The 16,036-nt window shown below is 38.2% G+C and overlaps 1 protein-coding gene across 3 annotated transcripts in view; it reads left to right on the top strand.

Moving 5' to 3' along the window:
* GABRB2 (gamma-aminobutyric acid type A receptor subunit beta2) overlaps window positions 1-16,036 on the top strand; it is a 171,099-nt gene that overhangs the window by 84,223 nt on the left and 70,840 nt on the right. For all 3 annotated transcript variants that reach the window (XM_040604726.1, XM_040604724.1, XM_040604725.1), the window contains one exon: window positions 9,086-9,168. In XM_040604726.1, the coding sequence (XP_040460660.1) occupies window positions 9,086-9,168 (83 nt within the window). The remainder of the gene's footprint in view (window positions 1-9,085; window positions 9,169-16,036) is intronic.

The raw sequence follows: 16,036 nt of genomic DNA, 5'->3' as shown, positions 1-16,036 counted from the left end.
GAAATGTTTATTTTCAAAAAAAGAGATATTGATCTTATGACAGTATTCAATTACAAGAATATTTGGTTTATTGTATTGAAATATTACAGTAGATTTAATCAGCTTTTTCAATAGTGGTAAAAAAAGTGGCAGTTTCTCATTCTCTTTTTTGCTTGTTGCATTGTGTGAGCTTAGAGGCAGGACGAAGGGAGAGGGAAGATGGGGACAGCAGAGATTCTAGCTACGTCAACATGAGGGCCTCGCTGACACGCTTAGCTACTGCCTCTGCTTTCAGCTCTCATCAGAAATAAATTAAAACCAAAAATATTTTGTATAGCTGCTCGATAGTGGCTGACCTCTCTCAGGTAGAGAATGAAAGAGGTATGTCTTACCAGAAGTGAGGAGGTCTGTTTTGCAGAAGCACTTAAAGGGATGCGGAGCACATTACAGCTGCCGGCGGTAACTGCAGTGGTGGGTGGGATGGGGGAGGATGAGTTCCCTTGTGACACAGGGGGTCTGTGGCTCTTAATTTTGGGATCTGTCAGCATACTCTGTTTTCTGAATCTGAGCATCTGGTGAATGGCAGTTTGTTTTTTAGACCTATTCAGGGAGACAGGAATGGGACATCATCCCCTTTGTCATCAGTAAAAGCAAAACAGAAAAAAATAATATCTAAATTTGTTTTAAGACTTGGTTCTAGACAGAGGCAGCCTAGAGTAAAGCTATCTGGAAAGTTTATGTAAATGGGGCACTAGAAATAGCCTGGACAGGAGCAGTTCCTCAAAGGCACTAGTGTTAGCACACAATGGTTGCAGTTCTACTCGGAGGAGGATTTTTTTCCCTTACCTGTTCTCTTTCACGGTGAGCAAATCCCCTGTGAGTGTAGGTACCCCTCACTTTGACATGCTACTGCAAAAGCATCTCCTGCGTTTTGGGGAATGTCTACAGACAGAAAGTAGAAGAAATGAAAGGAAGGTGATTAAATACTTCATTCTTGGCCGTGGTTAAGTTCTCTTGAAGAGTGAAGAGGAAAGAAATTATATGTTTGTGAGCTTTTTTTGCTAGAATTAGAAAGGTATAATTACATTGTTTGATGGAAGTAAATGGACTAATTGAAATCCTACAGTCACATAGGCAGTGCAACTATCCTTGCATTCCAGTTGGAGTGCATGAAAATGTCTTTTCATCATTGAATTAATAAGTAATAACTTGTGTCTGTTACTCTACTGTGTTTTACACAGTTTGCCTTTATTCTGACCGTTCACTGTGTCCCTGTTTGGTTGCTTTTAAGGCATGACTGCTGCTTTAGGACAGGGACAGTTTGTTTTACTTTTGTCTCGGAATTTTGTAAGAGTTAGAATTTTATGGGTTACTGCTTTTGTTGTAAAGGTTCTTGAAAGAAATTTAATAATTTCAGGTCTGCACTAGAGGGGGTTTCATGACTTTTTTCCACATTTTTTGATCTGAGAGTAATTCTGCTTATGAAGAATCCACTTAAATTTATTATTTCTATTGACATTTCCCTGTGGAAAATGAGCCTTCTTATTCTGACTCACAAAAGCCAGAGGAATAGGAGCTTTGTGCTCTTATCTTACTTCTGTAAGAAATACTAAATAAGCTGCAATCATAAAACTGAATGTGCCTTTTCCACTGAAGATTGTTTTGACTTTCACATTAATTTTTAACTTGGGTAGAACTTCCTTTCTCCAGAATGGTGAAAATACCTTCCACTGAGATGTCTCCCTGAATAGGCAAGTAATTGGTAACATTCTTGGTGGCGTTTTGTGAGAAGGGATTTTGCAGGATTGACTGTGTCACAGAAAGTATAAATTAAGAACGAGATAAAGCAGTGAACGAAGTTTCTGCTTCAGCTCATCATTGTGAGCACAAGTTCTTCATTAACAGAGGAAGGTTTGGGAGATGCAGGTCGTGCAAACACCACCACCGTCTGCCTTGAAGGCAGCTCCCACAAGGAGCTGTGTCCAGCAGGTGCTGGAGGTGGATTACTGCAGACGTTTCATGGGTGGGGAGAAGAGTTGCACTCTGTTTTCCAAGGCTCACATGACTGAACGTTCAGACACAGGCTCCTGAGGGAAACGAGATGCTGTGCTTCCAAAGATGAGTGTTGTACTACATGGTGATAGCGTTACTGTAGTTGTCTCTCTCTTAAGGCATAAAAAGGTAGCCCATGGGCAAAGTGCATGCTGTTTTACTATGACAATCTGTACTTCCTTATCTCTATGTTTTTAGCAGCAGTGTTATCTGCACAATTTGTGCTTTGAAGCAGTGCGGATTTTGTGGAGAAGAGATTCCCTTTTTCCCCCTAGCTTTTCAATTATTTAATTAAACATTGTATCTTTATCATCCTGGAATAAAAAGTGTTACTATAGGGTATGTTTACATATATTCATATGTATACATATTCATATACGTATACATATATTCACCAGAACTAAGCACCAATTATTTTAGGCACTGAGAATTGATTAAAAAGCCACCAAATCCATGTGTCTCCTCCCAAAGTTCTAGCTCTCTTCCATACTTTAAGAGAGTCTGTATTAAATATAATGTAATATCAGAATTGTAAATCAGCTATTTTTAAAGAGAATGCAATAAATTTTAATCTTCTTATACTCTCATGTATATAAGATTGAATTACTAGAACACCACCCCCAAAAAGGTTGTGAGAAAGGTGTTACAGATGTTCTGAAATGCATTTGGTTATACAGTTTTTTCTAAGAAATTTATAAGTTATAAACTTTTTTGCCTGTTGAAGAGGACACAACTGGTTTAAAGATGTTCTGTATATTGATTTATTTGTAGAATGTAACATGTCTTGGGTGATACAGATATAAATTTTTAAGAGAAAGAAGCTGAAATAATGCACTTTTTATTTCAATGCTGACATTATCTGAGTGAACTAGACATGCAACTTTCACAACCAGAAGAAGGAACATATTTAGGTAAAAATTTGAAAGTAAAGTGATGGTCATACAGCACAAGGGCTATGTATAGAGTGGAGGAGATGTACTAGTTCTTTATTCCAAAGTTGGTTGTTACATAGTGAGTCGCTCGGCCATCATGCCTGTAATGTTTCATTGTTCTGTGAGTCCTGTAGTGGTTTAGCATTCTCCCTTTTATTTATTTTTATTTCTTTTGAAAGGGAGAAATGAAGTGAATGCTGAAAGACAAGGATACATTTCCCAGTGATAAAATATTAAAATTATGAAGTGCTCCTCTGAGCATTACTGCCATAGCTGCTGCATTCTGTTATCTTCTTGAGGAGCACATATTACTTCAGAGAAAGGCTTGAGTAACTTCCATCTAAAGCTGAGGTTATTGTACCAGAAGATTTTATTGCAGAGTGATGTGTGCCTTTTGCAGGGATTAAATTATGAACATGATGTCATGGCTGAGTTTTGGATGCAGTGACAGGGTAATAGGTAATGCTATCTAATTTAAAGAACAATTTAGAAAGCTATATGCTGAAAGATACAGCAGAAAATTGCACATCGTTGTATGGAAATCTGCAGCAAAATTCTGGTTCTTCTGAGTCAGAATTCCTGTACCATAAAATAACAGCCAAATTCTTCAGTTTTCCATTACTCTTCCCAGCTGGTATGCAAACGGCACAGCAGGCTATCCTTCAGCAGAGAAATGCAGAGTTTCTTGCCAAGAAAGATCAGAAGCGTGTATGTTTCATTTTCCTCTTAACAATCTTGGATGCTTCTTTTACCAGCAATATAAACACCACCACCAACTTAACTACGAAAGTTTTTTCCTATCTTGTATTACATTTAGAAAATGCTTTAACATCATATCCTTCTTATCCTTAACTTGTTTTATGCTTGTGCCTTCTAGCTTTAACAAATACACTTAGTGCTTTCAGAGAGTACCTAGCTATTCAAGGTTTGCACACAATAGAGACAAGGGGAAAATATCTACATGTCATGAGATAGTGAGTCCCAGATGGAGTAAGAAAAATGAGCCAAGGTGGAACTTAGGTTGGAATACTCAGACAATGTTGAGAAGTGGTATTAGAAGAGAGCATATTGCAGATTCTGGGTAGCCTGAGCATATAATTTCATATTAAACTGAGGCATCAACATCAATAAAACAATGGCACTTTTTTTCCCCGCTATAAAAGTACACTGAGAAATTCTATATGCAGTTTACAGTCCAAAGCATATAGCAGTCAGTAGCTGAATGTTCAGATTTAATGATGGACTTGTAGAAACGTCACTATTTTTTATGTTTTGCTAAAGCCAGCTCTTAACCTATGATCATGCAAGGGAAGCTTATCTTTCATGTGAATAAGCAGGAGGAGGAAGAATTCAATGAACTCTATAATTAGCAATAAATCTATTTTAATTTAAAAGTAGATCTCTTAGTATTTCTAACAACCTTGACACATATGTCTAAATCCAATATTATTGTTCAAGAGAGAGATTTATCACGTTCCAGTTTTGTTCCAAGATTTCCACGTATTTGAAATTGGCTCTGATGGCTGCTGCTGCCACGGATGTTTCCAGCTGTGGCACAGCAGGACTGTTTCCAAGAATTAGGAGTGAACGGTGGGTTTAGCTGCAGATAGGCGCAGTCTGTTATACTCTGGTGTCCTTACAAGCTCTTTGGATTGCTCCTGATGTTGTTAATGGGGAGTCATAGTCTACCTTCACATATGCAAATCTGATGCAGAATCTCACATTGCTTTCAACAGGATGTATGTGCATATGTTTAAAGAAAGAATTATTTGTATTTTCCCAGGCTTCAGCTCTGTCTTTGACTCAACAGGATCACCATCTGTCAGTGCTAGAGTTAAGAGTGTTATGTAGTTCTTATACTACCACTCTTCTCAGAGGAGCCATCTGAAATTGTCACCTTCTTGCTCATCTTTTCTGTTGTGTATGTAATCCTGTAATTATAGGTCAGGGCTGCTTCCTTCCGGAGCAGACATAAGTTTCTGTTGCTGCTTATTCCCCATAGCTTTGCAGAGCCACTGCAGCTCCAAGAGGGAATTAGATTCTGTCCATCTCCACCTCTCATTAGCATTGTTCTCCTGTCTTTCAGAGAGGTTTTTTCTTCACTGGTGACGTCAGAACTGTTTAAGTTGCTATTTTGAATTTCACATCCCACTTGAACTTGTCAGAAGAGCAAAATCTATGGGATCTTGAAAAACTGTCCCTTACACATCACTGAAAAGTAATAAATATTAGCACTGCTGGGATAGTATTTGTTATGGATATTATTTTCTGTATCAGTTTAAGTTTGGAAGTGTTATAAAAAACTGCATTATGGCCTTTAGCTTTGGCCTGTGGAAGGAATAGTGCCAATTTCCAGCTCTCATTTGAATCATAGAACCTCCACAAAAGTTTGGAGACAAGGGCAGTTTTTCAGCTTTCTCAGAAAAAATAGTCTACCTGAATTATTTTAAATTATTGACAGCAAACCTTACTTTCCCTGCAAGTTAGTTGTGGTGCAGGTTTCTTTGCACTGTAGCTATGCTTGTTTTGACACATGAGGTTTTCTTGAGGTCTACTTCATAATACATTATTTAGTCAGTTTAGTGCTTCAGGCTTTGCCTTTTTTCCTCTTTGTGTGCTCCATAGTCGGTCTACATTCAGCATACAGACCATAAAAGAAAAAGCTGAGGACTGGTTTGCATTATTAGGAATCGTAACATAAAATACCACAAGGCTTCTCTTGCTTTAGCAGGAGATGGAAAGATTAGTCTATGAGACATTTCATATGGTTTCATTTCAAACGGTGTCTCTCTGAGAGCACGGTGGTTCTGTTATCATCCCTAATGATGATAATGCATAGAGTTACAGTGGGGGTTTGGAAAAGCTTTCACTTTTTCATTGTTTGTTCTCAAGGTTACGTTATGCAAAATATAGCGTTGTATTTTGTGCTGTGTGCTAGTCCAGGCTGTATAAAAATATTTTAAATCTTTTTATGAAAACTGAAGCAGCTCTGCTCTGGGGAAGGGGCTTTAGGCCTGTTTCAAGTATTCCTTGTTGCTATAATGAATTGCTGTTTCTTCCTCTGCCTGAAAAGTCATGACTTTGAAGTACTCTGAGGTGATGATTCTTGTATGTTCTTGCATTGGTAATTTGGTTTAGCTATTCACCATGAATTGCAAACCACTGAGAAATTATCAAGAGGTAGTTTGTTGTTTAAATAATTTTGAAGATGAAAGAGAAAAGTCAGGGTAAAATTATGAGGGAGGTACAAAGAGAAAAGGACAGAAGTCTTATTTAATTTCAGTGGATTTGCATTATGGATAAGAATGAACAAGCGAGTTGAATTAAATACATTATTCAAAACTGCTGTTTTGGCTTGATTAAAACTCCGCTCTACCAATCATTTTCATTACTGTGCCACTTTTTTGTCTTTACTTTCTGAAGAGGTAAGGCACTGTGTCTTTTAATGATTTGATAATGTTGCCTACAGAGCTTTTATCCTAGCTGGCTGCAGCCTTCAGCCCCTTTTGTGGTATTTGTTGCACCCAGGTATCCTGCTGAAGCTATGTCAGAATTGTGAGCGTCCAGCTCCACCGTCAGGATGAACAGACACTTTGCTGGGGGTAACACAGGCATGGGAGTGTCTGTGTTGGAGCCCCTGGTCTGGTAGACTCCGGTAGGAAGAATGTGTGTAGTGAGGAGGAAGGTATTAAAAAACTTAGGTCAACCAGGCTAGTATTTACCACGAATCTTTTGTGCACTTAAATCTTGGCTGTAAATCTATGCTCCTGTCTTTTCTCTTTGTGAACTACTGAAATTCTTCTAAAACTCATTACTATAATAGACACATAGATATGGGAATACTGAGGTATTAAACAAAGCAAACCACAAACCTCTTCAGCAGAAAACACAACTAAACAAAAAACATGAGCTGTAATTTTCTTCTGGTCTCACTCCAGCTTTCCTGACGTTTTCCCTGAAATAATCAATCTGACATTGATACTGGAATAGAGCAATTTCTTTGGTTTTCCTCTAAACTTTTAAATAAGGAACCAATTATGAGCTGCTGAGAGGATTTTTAACAATATATGCTGCTGCTTGCTCCCTTTGCATTTGCTATCAACAAACATGTATTCCTGAGCAGTTTGGTTTATTAAAAGCTGGAAGACTTCCATTGAGGGGAGCCAAAGGATTCTTTTCCCCTGCTTTTTTCTACTCCAGGAAGCTTCCTTTTGAAGCATCTGTGGTGATCCACACTCATTGAAAACAATGTATTTTCAAAAGCAATTCTGTGAGTACCCATGTAGTGATTGAAGAGAAACTTAGTGGCAAAAGGTGTTTCTTTCCTCTGAAAGCCCAATACATATGAATGGTCAAAATGTAAAATTGAGGGATCTTGTCTAGACTGATGAGATAGAGGTTGGAGTTACTATGTGTTTATATTAATAACTTGCCCCTACTTTTTTTCTCTTTTAATTTACAGGGATATTTTTTCTTCTTCTTTTTTTCTGGAAATGACAGTAAAGTGTTGTTAGGACAGTAAGGATACTAAGGAAAAGATTGTATAGCTTCAACGCTTCTGAAGTGCCTTGCAGAAGGAATTGCTGGAGTCAATGTTGAGTGAATTTTGAGCCTCTCGGGCAACTCTAGTTTTCTGCTTCTCACAAGCTCTTATTAGGTATTTAAGGAGAAATAAAGGAGGTCCATCAAATGAAAGACCTCTTTGTTTGTCAGGCTGAAGAATTTAAAAGAAGTTTTTAAAATAGTTATAGAACAGTCTAAATACCTACTATGAAACTCAAACAGGGGGACAGGATTTTGAGAAGAAAACTGTTGGTCATATGGTCTGTCACGAATACCCTGGAACGATGTAGCAGCTGATCCTGCCAGGTCAAACGGTGCCTGCATGTCCTGTAGGCACTCCGTCTTTCCACTTGGGTCCCATTTTGGATGCACACCCACATCATCTTGGGTTTGATGATTTGAGCTAAATCATTTGGTCAGCCTTCAGCCTGAAGAAAACTCGTACAGTGGGCTGCTGTGCAATGCTCTCATTTTTCTACTTGGTGTGGAAGCAGATTCCCCAGATGCAGTTGGCCGGTCAGCTGTACTTAACACACAGGAGAAAATCTTTGTTTCTCTGAGGAGTCAATATAAACCACCAGGCTCTAGTAGCTGTAGGAGAAAGGCTCTTACCAGGTGCAGGGGGGAGAAGAAAGTCTAGAAACCTCTCTGCATCTGCACTACATCCATACCTGGCCCTGTGTGGAGTATATGCAGGGCATACTAATTTGAGTGTTGGCAGGTTCCAAATGGTAATATTTTTTAATTACTAAAGGGTTATATAGCATGCTCTCAGGGTGGTGGAGGGGAGGGAGGATTAAGAATTGGTTTTTGTCTACACGTTAAGAAGACTTGATGAGAACACAGTTAATAAAATGCTACTGAGAATTGTGCCTTGGTCATATTCTGCTCAGGGTCACATACCGTCATGAGGTCTATCAGCAAAAGATTTATTGATGGTACAGATGTTTCTGTCAACGTCTAAGAGGCACACCTGACATATTAACGTTAGGAGGTTCGGTGAAATCTGGAGGCGCAAATATGGTCTAAATGTTTTGTGAAAAGGGTCCTGGAAATCCTCACTTTCTAACATGAAGATAAAATAATACTTCATTTACAAAGCACTATTAAACAGAAGAAAGAAGAATTAAGTTTCATTAACGGATTGGTGTATTAACCCAGGATGTGAAGTATGTGTCTTTCTCTGTTCCTCTTTAGGCCTCCTCTGCCACCTTTCTTTGAGCCTTTCTTTTTTGGCTTGAAGTCCTCCACTATAAAATTAAGGAAATACTGCTATCCTACTTCATATTTAATTTTGTCAGGATAAATTGGTTGATGATTATTAAAGCTTACAGTACTGTGATAATGGCACGTAAAGGGGAAGCTCTCTGCTCGCCCACCAGACTGGTATAACCTTCTCAGAACAGCGTTAGTTACAAGTAAGCAGCAGACACGGTATTTCAGCAAAAATAGGCAAGAGCATCAGTTGTGTAGAAACACATTTCTTGTGTTTCAGCTGTGTGCGATCAAGGAAAGATTTGAACCAGACACATGAACCAGCTTTTCTGTTTCCTTCCTAGAATTACCACAACAGCTGCTTGTATGATGGACCTACGGAGATATCCGCTGGATGAGCAGAACTGCACACTGGAGATTGAAAGCTGTAAGTACTTCTGCAAATCCTACTTATTCTGTGGTCAACTGTTTCAGAGTTTTTATTTCTGTCCTCTTTTTTATTTATTTATTTTTAACATGCTACTAACCTAGTTGTCTTTCTGTCCGACGACATTTAGACCCTTGTAAACACATGCAAAAAAAAGCTTTCCAGATGGATTAGTAATTTGTGGCACAGGATTAGCAAAAGTTATTCTGTGTTTTGATGGACAATTTACAGCTTTAAATGTCTCGTTCAAATGCCTTGTTGGAGTTCATGTGATGAGCATGAGGATTATTATCAGTTCTTTATCCTCCTTTACTGCTGAATTGTGTGACAGCTTGTTTCCATTTATAAATGACAGCAAAGGGTTAGAATTGTCCTTGAAATAGGTGTTTTGTGGTTTTTTTTTTTTCCTAACCCCTCTGCTGTAGTTAAACTTTCAGCTTATGCAACGCTGTCTGTTATATATCTCCTGATTTAATGGCTGGTGTCTCTATCAAACTTTCTATGTAGATAAAACTTGTGAAATAAATTTTAGGTATCTTTTCAGTGAAAAATCTTTAGGGAATCTAAGTACATCAGAGGAAAAAAAAAAATCATGATCACTGTTACAAAGACAATATTGTAAGCACGCATTATTTGGCACTCTAAGACAGTATCAGCACTCTCAAGATAAATCTCCTTTTTCAGGAGAACCATAGGTAACTCAGCTGGGGTGTATTAAGTTGACTGGCAAGAAAAATGGAAATTAATGGCATGGTTTAAGATACAGTACACAAAAGTATGTGTATTTTTTAAGTAACTTCTGTATTATAAAAGATTATGTGGGATTTCTGTGTGCACTGAAGTACAAAATGACAGTAGCTTGTGCTACAGTCTGCTAAGAACTTGCTACAGCTGAGCTTCCTTCTCCTGTTCCAGAAACCATTTAAAAATATGCTTTACATTTGTGCCCAGGTTTCATTCATTTTAGTGTAATTTAAAGATATGCCAAAATCCTTTCCTGAATTAAACTTGTGACACTGCTGTCTGAAATAATTTACATGCATAAAGTAAACAAAATGAGTCCTTATCATTAAAGTTCACCCCTCTTGTATGCTGAAATACACAAGCAGCAAATGTGGTGATGGACTTCACTCTTTTGAGAATTAATGAAATCTCGGGTCTGGGTTTTTGTGTTTCTTTTTTTTCCCCAGTTCGTAATAGAATCTCTGTTGATAACACTTGATTCAAAATTTCATACCTGCAGCCTTTTAGCAGTATAGGAGGCTGATTTTAATGTGCGAGCTACTGGTAAAACTGTATTCGGGTTTATAGAGATTTTTATTGATAATGTGGTTTGCTATGCTGGAGTCTTTTAATTGTTGTTGTAGCACAGCCCTGAATATTTTTTTTTTCCCGATTGTGTGTGTAAGGTAGAAAGCTGGAGAGTCAGGGGGCATCCTTTCTCTCTGTTTACAGCATTGTTTAAACAACCAGCAATGTCTTGCTATGTCTCTGCATTGCTGAAATGCCTGAGTCTTCTTGGGATTCACAAACTAGATAGCCCCTGCCTTGTCATTCTTGCAGGACCCACTCTGGGAAATATTGCCGGGAAATACTTCCTAGGTCAGTCCTTATGAAAAACTGAAAATTAAATTATGTTCCTGCTTTTCAATGAGAGCACTTGTTCTCATTCAGGCTTAGAATGTGGGACCTCTAGGTTGAAATTTCCCTTTCATCTAATGTGAAGTTTGAAGCCAGATCTGTTATCGTTCAAGAAGCAGGCCTTGAAAACAGGGTAATGAGCTTTCAAAATTGTTGTTCCGCTTACTATGAAGAACACAGTACTCATTGTGTCATAGAAAGGGTAGGAGTTAATTTACCATAGTGGTTAGTAGCTTGTAGGAGAGCTCCTTTGTGGATGTATTAGCTCTGTTGTAGCATCACAAAAGTAAAATGGATTTAAATCAGAATACTGTATGTAGCCTATCTTTCTTGGCAGTAACAAAGGCCATTAAAGAATGTGCATAGAAGTAATACTTGAACTGTGTTTTGAAGCACTTGAATTCTGCTTTAGAAAATTATTGCTCTTTATATATGTCATTCTGTTCAGGTAAAACTCCTGAGTCTGTCTAATCTTTATGAATCACTTCACAGAAAAATGCTGCTAGGCAGATCGGTAGAGTGAATGAGATTGAAAGTGAATTTCTAAGTTGTTCAGTGCAGATACTCAAGTCGTAATCGCTTCCTTCAACTTATTAAGCTGCGTGCTAAAAGTGGGTTGGTTCCTTGCCCTGCTGATCCTGTTGGATGTCTGTTTCACCACAGCGCTCTTGTGATGGTTAGAAATTCTCTAAATTCTACCCCAAGTGTTTTCATGGCCATGAAGGCATGAAATTATACTTGCTGCTTGTGTCAACAATTTTTTTTTTTTTTTTTTTTTTAGTTCAATGTATTCCCCAGCCTTGCTGGGACCTTCATAATATGTTTAAAGAAAGCAGTCCTAGTTTCTCGTAGGCTTCATTTCAGGAAACTGAATATGCCAGTCTCTTCTAGCTTTCCCATACAAGAGTATGTTAAGAGAAATGTAGAACTAGCTAATGCTAGTTCTTCATTAGGAATAACTAATACCATAAACAGTATCCCAGATGAAATCTTTAGTAAACTATAGCATTAATGCTGCCCTTTTTCCAAGAGTCACCTTTTGCCTGCCTTCACAACTGCATAACCTTCACAGATAATATTCTTTCCTGGAACAGTACAGCAAAGTCTTTGCCTTCCTCACTCATTTTCCAGCAGTGGGTTCTAGCTTTCAGGAGTTGTGTGGTGGTGGTTTGTTTTGGTTTTTTTCTTTTGCATAGTACTAAGAATACATGACTTGACATTTCGTAACACTCTTCATTCACATAAATCAATGTTCTTAATATTGCTACTGTCCTCAAGGTTATCCAGTTCTTGCTATATTTGTTCTGATCATACTTTGTCTTAACAGTGCTTGCAGATTTTATTTCAGTAGAAATTTCATTAACATACAAATACCAAAGAATATTAATGCCAAGAAGGAAGACCTTTGCTTATAATAATTCTCTGTGCTGAGCGTGATCTATACTTGCAGTGCAATACAATTTCCTGCAAACCTTTTATATATCTTCGCTAATTGTTCTCAGATAGCCCTATATCAAATGTTATAATAAAGCCTAGATTAGGTACACTTTGTTTAAAAAAGGAGCTGTTGTCTAGCCAGATCCTTCAAGTTAAGTAATGATAGATTTTTATCCCATTTCCATACATGTTGCCATTTCCTGTATTCTTCTAGTCTTTCTCAGCTTCTTCCTTCCTTTCCCCGTCTCATCCTGTTACTGATACCGGAGTTGATTGGCTTTTAGCTGCCTGGGTTACTGTTCTCTATGTGTCATTGTGTTTACTGAAAGGTGACCACTATCAAATTTTTGTTAGTCTAGGTTTACATAAATCTAGATTAATTTTCAAGATAAATTAGACATTATGGTGAAAAAGTGTTGTATGTAAAATATAAAAAATTAAATTGGAGAGGTGGTATCATTTATTAAGATACAAGAGACAGCATTTTTCCTACTTCAATTTAAGGCAGTATTAATGAGATTAGATGCTGAAAGAGTAAGAGAGGACTATTCCCTATTAGTTTAAAGAGTATCAGTTCTGAGAACAGAAATCCTTTTTTTTTTTTTTTTTTTCATGTATAGCTAGTTACAGCCCTGATCATTTTTTGCTTTGCTCATCTTTAAAGGGCAGAATTGTGTTGAATGCTCAGTGTTGCGATGATGCTTCTAAACCTGTAGGCCATCTTTTCCAAGGGCATCTAATCTGAGCTATTCTACTTCTCTCTTTTTTTTATTTCCCAACACGCTCAATAGCAGGGTTATAACACCAGAGGGAAATCAGTTTTCCTGCGTATTCAGTTCTTAGTTTCCCAACTTGCAGGCAACAGAGAGCTTTTTCCTTTTCAGTTGAATATTGACTTGACTCAGTAAAATGCCTCTCCTTTCTGCTCCCTGCCTCTGCCACTGCAGTATGCATTGCTGAGTTTCTGATGATGCTGTAGAATAATTTTATTTCTCTGCTGTTTCCTGCCTCTCTGGAGTTGTAACTGTTGAAAGGAATATCCTAGCTAATCAACCACAAGACTAGTGGGAGCTCAAAGGCAAATGTGCAGGGGAGTTTGAAGAATACATCATATTCAAACAAATAAAATATTGTATTGCACACCCTCTAGCATAACAGAGAAAAATGACTGTGATTATTTTCAATATTTCTAAGTGTAATCATTCAAGATTCATCTGGGACATTTGGATCTTTGTCCCGTTCAATTATGTGGTGTCACATAAAGACAAAAATTTACTTTAGTTCCTTCTTTTCTCATTTCTTAATGTGTTTGGCATAGCTGTATTTATGTCATACTGAGGTATAATTCAGAAACTGCCTGCCTTGTGACAGTGATTTTTTTATTCCCCTCCCCCCCCCCCCCCCCCCATTTCTTTGTTGCTGTGGAACAAACAAGAAAGCACTGAGTTTCTCCTTAGAAGCATATTCTCAGAAACATTTTCCATAGTGTATTAAAGATGTGGTGTTCAAACCAGCGCATCAGGGCGTGCGGTCTGAAGCCTCAGCAAACAGGCAGTTTGTCACTCAGCTGCACTGACCAGGGAAAAAGGGCAGAGTCAGAACAGCATGCACAGACGGGGAGGAAGGTCTGCTTTGCTGATGAATGAGAAATAATTGTTTGCAGGATGTTTCATTTATATAACAGCCTGGGGTGTTTGGATCAGAAATCATTAGATTTTTTGTTGTTGTTGGGTTTTTTTTTGTTTCATGACAAAAAAGTCACAGAAGCACACTAAGATAAGGTAAATCTTCCATTCGATAACAAAATCTAGAAAAAGCCAGAAAGAACAGAGGCGAGCGAATGTCATTCCTCCCAGTGGCAGTGCAGCCCAGTATCAAACGCTTTCTAATCAGATCATCTGAAAGCTCATCAACAAGAGAAACAGAAATCATCTTTGTGTGCTCAAGGTGACTTCACAAGTGCGTTTAAGGCACTGAAAAGAAATCAAAGATACCTTTTGCTGGAGCCTTGAGTACTTTGCAGATGGCTGCTCTGGCCATCGATCAAAGCTATAATCAGGTCACCCAGGACAAATGGTAGAACTCCAGGAGTGCCCAGGCGAGGCTTTTCTGGGTTAGAGGCAAACGTGCTTGATGCCAGGCAAGAGACTCTGCTGAGCCCCGGGGAGTGGGGTGTTCAGCACAGGAGAATACCATGGGAATGTGCCACTTCCAACAGTTGCACAGTAAGTGGAAAGCTAAATACATGACTTTTGGGCCACTGAAGGTTAGAATCTTAATAGTGGTTCATTTTTTTAATATTTTCTTTTTCTTTCCATTAGCATATGTCCTGTCCCCTTTGTCCCTTTAGCCAAGTCTGTTTTGCATAGTGGCCCTCGTACAGGAAGGACGTTCCTCTATCAGTGGATGTTGACCTTATCAAAGTGCCTCTTCTTCCTCCTTGTTCATCATCTATATGCTTGTATTTCTTATTTTGGATTCTGTGACAATCCAACCTGTACAGCACGTTGTGGGGGGGAGGATGTAGCTGCTTGTTTAACAGACATTGATGAATTCCACCCCTGTACCCACATTCTGTCCGTTTCAGCAACATCAGCTTATAATGTGGCTTCTCTGGGACAGGTACTTCGTTCTTGATTTGTCCTTAGTGATTTCATCTCAAGTATGTCAAGAAAAGAAGAGGTCTAATTTCAGTGGCATAATGCACGCTGGCAATGAACAGGAAATCCTTGACTCCTCTTCAGTGTGTAGATAGGATGATTTGGTAAGAGCTAAAAAAACCCCAACAGTAGATGATTCTTCTGGCTAGTCTGAAATGGGGAAGGAAATTGAGACTCTCAGCGCATACGATCAGGGTGGGTTGTGTACAAGCGAACCAGTGTTCGTAAGGTTTTTGTAACAGACACCCCCCACCCCTCCCCTCAGCTGGGGACTTTGGTAAGGCTTTTGGGATGGAACTCAAGTAGCATCCAAGTATATTACCCTACAGGTAGGCAAGAAGGAAGTGTATTTCTTATTTTCTTTCTATCAGTGCATCTTTGCAGCAATCTGCGTCTTGGAAGGTCTCATAACACAAGACGATGTACTGTTTGCAAATGAACAAAGAATTATACAGAAGTTCTGCAACAGCTTCTTAATGCTTTGAAGCAACCTAGAGTTAAATTTAAAAGGAAATCCAAGATACTATTTTCCAATCTTTGTTTATCAGCACCAGACAATATAGGGAATGTAGATTTCCACAGAGAAATTCATAGCTTGAAGCTCATTTTTTTTTAATCATTCTAGTTGAATATGGAGAATATATAGAATCATAAAATTGCAAATGGTTTTAAAACCTCTAAACCATTTTGCCTTTTATATCCAGTCTGAGCTAGGGTGCATCTGTCCTTATTATACGTAACCCTGCCTTTTATCAAGGGATTATTGGAAACAAAAAGGGCCCACTTCAAAGGGTCCATATTCAGAAAGCACCATTTTCATTTGCCTAAAGGTTTGGGGAAAACCTAAATGTCCATGAAGGCATCTTTGATGCTGTAGAAAGATGCACTCCAAAAGCAAAGAATATGTTTCTAAAAAATACTCTGATGATCTTATATGCAATAAATTGTGGAAGTGTGGAAAGCTGATGGGCTGGAGCTTTACAGTGCAGTTTCAAAAAGGTATGAATTTTATGAGTTAAGTATTCACTTTTCTTTTTTTAACACTAAACTGATTAGTAGGATTTCTGTTATAGCTTCTCATAATTTATGCAAATATTTTTCTGTAGGTCTAGTATTCTTTTCAAGCTCCT

The sequence above is a fragment of the Falco naumanni genome, chromosome 8 (genome assembly GCF_017639655.2).
Source record: "Falco naumanni isolate bFalNau1 chromosome 8, bFalNau1.pat, whole genome shotgun sequence".
NCBI lineage: Eukaryota > Metazoa > Chordata > Aves > Falconiformes > Falconidae > Falco > Falco naumanni.
The sequence above is the reverse complement of the archived record's forward strand: the minus strand, read 5'-3'. Positions and strand labels throughout refer to the sequence as shown.